The 7,516-nt window shown below is 31.6% G+C and overlaps 1 protein-coding gene across 1 annotated transcript in view; it reads right to left on the bottom strand.

Moving 5' to 3' along the window:
- The window catches only part of LOC111087199, a gene marked incomplete at its 5' end in the record, with an annotated part of 183,551 nt that overhangs the window by 94,659 nt on the left and 81,376 nt on the right, over positions 1-7,516 (bottom strand). The window contains 2 exons of the mRNA XM_022393042.1: positions 4,466-4,543; positions 5,456-5,558. Of these exons, the coding sequence (XP_022248750.1) occupies positions 4,466-4,543; positions 5,456-5,558 (181 nt within the window). The remainder of the gene's footprint in view (positions 1-4,465; positions 4,544-5,455; positions 5,559-7,516) is intronic.

Below are 7,516 nucleotides of genomic sequence, written 5' to 3'. Positions count from 1 at the left end.
TTGACCATCACATTATAATGCTCCCAAGGCTGAAAGGGAGAGCATGTTTGGTAAGATAATGATTCGAACCCACAACCACCAGATTGCGAGTCAAATGCCCTAACCACATGGCCATGCTAGGCCTAATACTCAATTAAAACAATGAGAAAAACATAGAAGCTTCTTGTAACATAATTCAATAATACACAATTCAACTACACAACATGTAATTCATATACAGTTACGTAAACAAATCTGTGATAAACTACTGCTTATAAAAAAAAAATGAACACTTGCACTATACTTAAAATTGAAACAATTGTGAATATCTATCAATGGGAAAACTACCACTACTGCAATTGGTGTTTTTTAGTGTATATACACTAATTAGAAGATCTGTTCTAATTTCTTTGACAGGTATCTGAAGAAAAGCAGCAGTTACTCTACTTTGAATTCTATATTTTCTTACTTGATACAAGGCAAGTAAAATTTAGCAAAAGTGTCAGATGAGTTCTTGGTTGTTCTTTCATCTTAAACATTTCAGTGGGGTAAGACTGATTTCAGAGAATACTATTCTTCAAGAGATTCACCATTTTATAATATAGCCACAGTTTCCTTCCTGCTGACAATTTTACTAGTGTTATATATAAAACTGTAATATATTTTTATGACTGAATACTTCTAACATAATCATAAAATTGTATGAAGGTGCCATCACACAGATTTCATATGTGAGATTGGAATACTTAATTTATAATTTTATAAATAAAAATATTTATATAATATAAAAAGTTTATATATAATACTTATTTTCAATTGTTTTTGTTAGCAATTGTTGGGTTTTAATTTTTACAAATAATTATCAAACATTAATTTAAAATATCATACTTATTTATATATAATTTGGCAACCAAGGTATAGGTATTTTTCTAAGGCTTTTGAAACGTTCATTGCTTTTAGTACCAGGAAAAGAATAATATATATATATATATCTTTATGTACATACACATTTTACACTGCTTGGCTTTCTTAAAACCACATAAACAATGGAAGTGATGTACGGATGGAGAAAAGAAGGTAAAGTCACATTCAAAGACATCAGAAGAATTCTCTGCTTAAAGATTTGGCTATAACAGTCTTGTACTCATAGAGAAAAGCCTTGAGGAAAGGACTTATCCCACTATAGGCAGTTTACAGAAAACTTTAACCCCTCAAAAATGTAAAACACAAAAGGTATTGCTTCTTCTTTAATCCTATATAAATTATGTACAAATTCTGTAGCTATGCTGTGACAACTGTGTAAAATGTTAAAAAAATATATTCTGATAGTATTTTTTGATTCACTGTAGCATTTTTCTTTCATCTAATATAAACCAAATATTCTACATATGTTACAAAGATAAACATGAATGACAATGAACATGAAAAAGCACAGACTGATAAATGAACCCATTGGGTTAACAAGTAACAAGCTGAACCAGTTATGCAACTAGGAACTCCTGGAAGAACCAGCAATTGCTAGGAGGATTAGGAATTCAACAAGCAACTGCTAGGAGAACCAGCAATATTTGTTCCAATTCCTAACAACTGCTGGTTACTTGTAAACCAGCATCAACTGGAATTTTCAATATGGGAGAAGGGGTGGAGAATAAAATTGACAGAGCAAGTGATATTTCAAAGGGTGACTGAGCCTTTGTTGTGCACATAGGGGCTGATGATGCATGGAAGGGTAGGCCAGAGGAGATAAATAAGTACAAGGGGTTGATAAAGGCATTTAGATAAAAGGGCCATAATAACTTATTTCTTTCAGGGATATTGCAAAAACTTAATTGTGGAGATGGTTAGGTTTTATAGGGCCAGGATTATTTACAGTAGGTGTATGTGATTTGCTAGTGATAAAATTCAACAATAAATGGACAGCACACAATCCACTTGTTTTAAAATAATATATATTCAAAACAAATCAAACGCATGTACAAAAATTCGTTACATTATTGGTTATCACAGTTTAATCCAGAGCTTTAAGTAATTGTCTATTTTTCATCAAAGTCCACACAGGTGGGTTCAATTACTTTAGAACATCCTTTGAGAAACAAATTATTCTCCTATATCTCTGTTATTACAATACAAGCTGTGAAACTCACTTTAGAAATCATCTGTTATGGCTAAACTGACACACAGTTTAACTCCACTTGCACCCTGGATCTGCACATATTTATAATACGCAAAAGAAAAATCTAGAAATATCTAGCCCTCTAGTAACAACAACATTAAACATAATGAGAAAAAGTTTAAAGCTTTGAGTAATATGATGTTAACAAGATTACAAAAGCCTAGTACAACAATTAAATTACCTTCTTACAGAGTTAAGTAACAAAACTTGTTATAAGTAGGGCCTACTTTGTAAGAGCTATTAACTCAACTATAAGTGCAGCTTTAAACTAAATCTAGAGAGTGGTAAGGGCCAAAATAATGAAGAAACAATAAATGTAGAGAGGATTATAGCATGGAAACAAGGTACAATGATAGTCTTTACAGTAGGCTAAACTGTTATTATCATAATGCTGGAAGAGTAAGAAATAAAAGGATGACTTTAGAGCACTGGTTGAAACAGAGGTGGTGAATAAAACAGAGAAGAGAAATATTGCTTTATAAAATTAAGAACTTAAAACGTATATACTATTAAAATATAGATTATTAGCTATGATGCTATGCTATGCTAATTAATATAACATAAACAAAAAGTAATTTAATCAAATTTTGAATATAAATCACTAAAACCTCATGACATGCACAATAAATGATGCCTGGGCACAGAGGGTTAACAGTGTTATGTAAGATATTGAATACAAGTCTAAAGAAGTTATAATGTCATTGTATAAGTCATTATTTTGGCTACATTTGGAGTATTATGTTCAGTCTTGGGCTCATTACGTCAGAGAGGATACTGAACTGTTGGACAGAGTTTAGAAGAGGGATAGTAGGATAGTACTTGGATGGAAATGTTGCCATAGAAGGATAAATTATGACTTCTGAAGTTAAAAGTTTTCTCTTTAAAAAGGAAGATTTAGAGGAGACCTAATTGACGCATTTAAGATTGTTAAGGGATTGATAGTGTTGATGCATCATCTTTTTCCATATCTAATGGTGAGAAGGTTAAGACTAGAGGAAAAAGATATAAATTTTGGCAGAGGACATGTCATCTTCAGCTACAACAACTTTATTTTTGTAACTGGGTGGTTGAAATATTTTGCCTTCTGATGCAGTTAATTCAAGGGAGTTTAAGTGCTTGATAAATAATTGAATGATAATGGCTTTTTTTGAGTGCTTTATTTTCATTTTACAGTTTCGTGTATGAGATAAGACTTAGTTGGACCAACTGGTCCCTTGTTGTCCTCAAATTATATGTTTAATGTATTTATGTATAAGCCACTTATTTTTTGTTTGTTTGTTGTTAAGAACAAAGCTAAACAATGGGCTCTCTGTACTATGACCACCACGAGTATTGAACCTTGGTTTTAGTGTTATAAGTCTTTAGACTTACTGTTGAGCCACTGAAAGGCTTATGTTTTGTTTTTCTAAAGACTAAGGCAACTGCCATAAAATGTAAGTAAATTAATTGTAGAAAAAAACATGAATAATGTTCAGTCTGTTCAGTACTATCAAAGGAATGAGTTTCCTTGAAAAAAAATTGCTGTCTAAATATAACAATTTATTTGGTTCAGTAAGAACAGATCACTTACTGTTTGCAGCAAAAACTTGAGTAATATTTATAGTCCCATGAATTTTCATGTTAGACAGATTTCACTGTGTATCTTATATGACATGTCAAGAAAGAAAAAATACATATCAAGTATTGTATGAGGAATTATTTTGCCACCAATGGCTCTATCACATATGGAAGAATATCAACCAAAAGTTAGGTTTAAAAATCATATAAATGTTGATAAGTTAAATACATTCAAGTGAGAAAGTTCACAACATTAGTGATTACAGTAGCTAAAAATCAAGATGATGTAAAATATTTTGGTCTGTTAATTCTCTTTCAAATGTCAGTGAGAAATGTGGCTCAATATGCATCATATTTCAGATAATATAATAAGCCATTTCTGATTAGTCAGTTTTATGGATGATAAACTAATAATTGTATAAATCGCACATTTTTGGTTGAAAAGCAGTCTGTGATGTTTAGAAAACAGTTCAAAAGCACATTTTACTACTAATAAGTTGAATTTTTACATAGACCAGTTTAAGAATAAGCTTATTATATAATTTATCTTTCATAAAAGTTTAAGTCTGTTTGTAATTAAGTACAAAGCTACACAATGGGATATCTGTGCTCTGCCCACCACGGGTATTGAAACCCGGTTTCTAGCGTTGTAAGTCCACAGACATACCACTGTGCCACTGGGGGACTCAAAGTTTAATATATTTATATGTGAAAATAAAATCTGCATACAAATGCAAAAGTATAAAAACAACCTACCATACTTGAAATAGTTCAATTTGTAATAGATGCTACTGTGGAAGGAACTCTGGCAAATTGGACAACTAACAGGAACACCTGGACATTTACTTGGCTTAGATATGTATAGATGCTTAAAATTTAATATTCATATATGTTTCAGGCACTTTTTATCTTTTATAATACATTTATCTCAATAAACTTTTTGTTGTATGTTTTGTACAATGAAGATAATCAAAAAACTATTTGTTGAATCTCTGCTCTAGGTACTGAAACACTCTTACAGTTTTTAGTGCCTGAGAAATGCTCTAAAGTAGTGCAAAAAGATGGTGTATTACAAGACTTTTTGCCTTTTCACTCCAATAAATAATTAATTTTAATTCAATAAAAGTGTCTACTAAATAAAGTGTAAATGCTAAGGGTACAAGTGCATATCATATAATTTACTTGATGAATTAAGTTAATTTTGGCATGGATTTCCACTCTTATATTTCATTTTTAAGTACAACTTGAAAAAACTGTAATTATTTTTATCTGTGAGAAAACAAAATTACACAATTAAACTTATCACAAAATTTAATTACAAATACAGCACATTTAGTGTTTTTTCAAAATGTTTTAATGTAATCTAAAGTAAAAATTGTGAATTATTTCAAAGCCTACACATTAAAGACACAAGTGCGAACATTAAACACATTTATTACTTCAATTTCATGACTTAAATTTTATGTAACATAATACATTATTTATCAAAATGTGTTATTGTGATTAAAGAAAAAGCACTTCATAGTTTTTAAAAACAGATTTTTTCTGAGTCTTCTACAAATCATATGATTACAGAATAAACAACTACTTTATTTTATACATAATCTTGAAGCTCTAAAGTAGCATAACTATTTTGTAGATCTATTCATCGACTAGATAAACAACAGAAAATAACAGGCAGAAATCATGTAAACAAAAAGTGTACTCAGATTAAATTCTTAACTATAAAAATAGACTAAATCGTACCTTTGTCATTTTTATTATAAACATTTACAACAGCTTCTTTCAGTCCTGTTACTTTAATTTCTTGTATTATAGCAAAGGAGAAACAAGTTGACCTTGCTTGTATCTGTTTGGAAACATATAAGAGCCAGTTGCATAAAAGCCACTTAATTTCTGATGTTACTTTTAATACAAGGAAATAGATAAAATGATAATTCCTATATACTTGACTGCATAATTCACCTGATCTTATGTTCTATTGCACTGCTGGTATCAATACCATATAGAATTTGAGGTTCTCTTTAAAAAAATTTTAAATCTTATTGAAACTATAAAGTTAAAATGCAAAAAGTAATATCATTCAAATAGTGTAATATATATTACACATAAGAAGTTAGTTCAGTACATAAAACACATATAAAATAAGTGAAAAACAAAACAATAAAACATCTTTGAGCATTAATGTTCCTGCAAAAGATCACCCAGTAATAGCACAAAGAGTTATTTTTTGTTATTAAACACAAAGCTACAGAATAAACTATTCATGCTATGCCCATGGAGCTGACACAGGATGTCTGGAAACCTGAATGGGAGATGTAGTAAATCGTCAGTTAGAAGAGTGGGAAAGGTGAGAGGCCAATGTCTAAAGAAAATAGTGGAAATGGGCCACATCCTCCTGAGATTCCATGAAATCTGTAATAGCTGCAAAAATTGAATGTCTGAGAAAAGGAACTTCTCTGACACCTCCGAGAGCCAAAGAAGGAAGTCAAATGCCATCAAGCAAGGCATCTCTCTCCAAAATATCCCAGCAACAAACCAACCAAAACACCAAGGAAAGAGCAGTAGCTGACAACCTTACCAAAATAGAAGTCAATAAATGATCCTCTAAAAATTGAGCAGAAGGCCTGTGAAAGGCCTCAAACAACAGTTGCAAAGAAAATAAAAAACACAAAACTGTTGTAAGGGACAGTCGAATCCTGGAAAACTAAGTGAGGTTAAGATGATTAAAAGCATCAGGCATAGAACCCCAAAGAAGAAGAAGATGATCCAACCTCTGAGAATGTAAATATAGGTCCTCCAAGCGATGGAAAGCTAAGACATGCTTATCCAAAAAATGGGGTGGACAAGTCATAGCAGCAGCCTTACTCAATTGATCCACAAATCTCTAAGCATGCACAGCAATTTCGGGTGAAGGTGGAAATACTAGGTAATCAGCTGAATGACTTTCCCCTTACAAATAAGGAGAAAAATCATAAGCCACAGTAAAAATCTCAAGACATTACAAACTTGATGTACTAGTTGCAAAAAAAAAAAATGTAGAAGACAAAATGTCTTTCCAAGGCTCATGATTAGCTATCTGAGCAAATGAAGGAACTGGAAAATTAGAGTCCAATTCTAACCAGTCTATCCCTCATCCTCCACAAGCTGAGCCTCTGAGCCTACAGAAGAAGAAACAGCAGACCTCATGTAAAACCACCTCTCTGTATATGACAGATTGGATGTTCTCCACAGAAAGGGGGCCACCTCAACACCCAGACAGTGCTAGACTCCAGATGTGGCAGATTAGGAGCACTAAAAGTCTTTGTATCAGAGATGTGAATGTGAATATTTATATTCGAAATGTCTCAGACTTTTTTTTACTGAAATTTAAGAAAATAGATAATAACCTCAAAATCCAATAATACGGGTCTAAAAATATTATCCAAAGTAAAGTTATAACTAAAGCAAGAGAAACCCACAGCAAGTGTGTAAAACCATTGTCATAATGTTCTGCCACCGAGAAAAGTGAATAGGAAGTAATAACAGGGAGCATTGATGTAGTTGGAGAGAATCACAAGATTTTAATTCCCCTGTGGACAATATAGTGGGGTATAAAGGCTGGAGCAAGAGAGGTAAGATTCATACCAATACTTAGATGGGCAGAGAAGAGAAAATTTCATCAGAATAAAGCTAAAGTGTGAGTAGAGGTTAGTGTGTTTCAGGAGTTGAAATTTATTTAAATTTATACATAAAAATATTTTTAAAAGTCAAATATTTTGATTTTTGGTTGGTTTCAGCATGCTATGCACAAATTTATTAATTTTT

This window comes from Limulus polyphemus, unplaced genomic scaffold (assembly GCF_000517525.1).
Source record: "Limulus polyphemus unplaced genomic scaffold, Limulus_polyphemus-2.1.2 Scaffold1863, whole genome shotgun sequence".
Classification (NCBI taxonomy): Eukaryota; Metazoa; Arthropoda; class Merostomata; order Xiphosura; family Limulidae; genus Limulus; species Limulus polyphemus.
The sequence above is the reverse complement of the archived record's forward strand: the minus strand, read 5'-3'. Positions and strand labels throughout refer to the sequence as shown.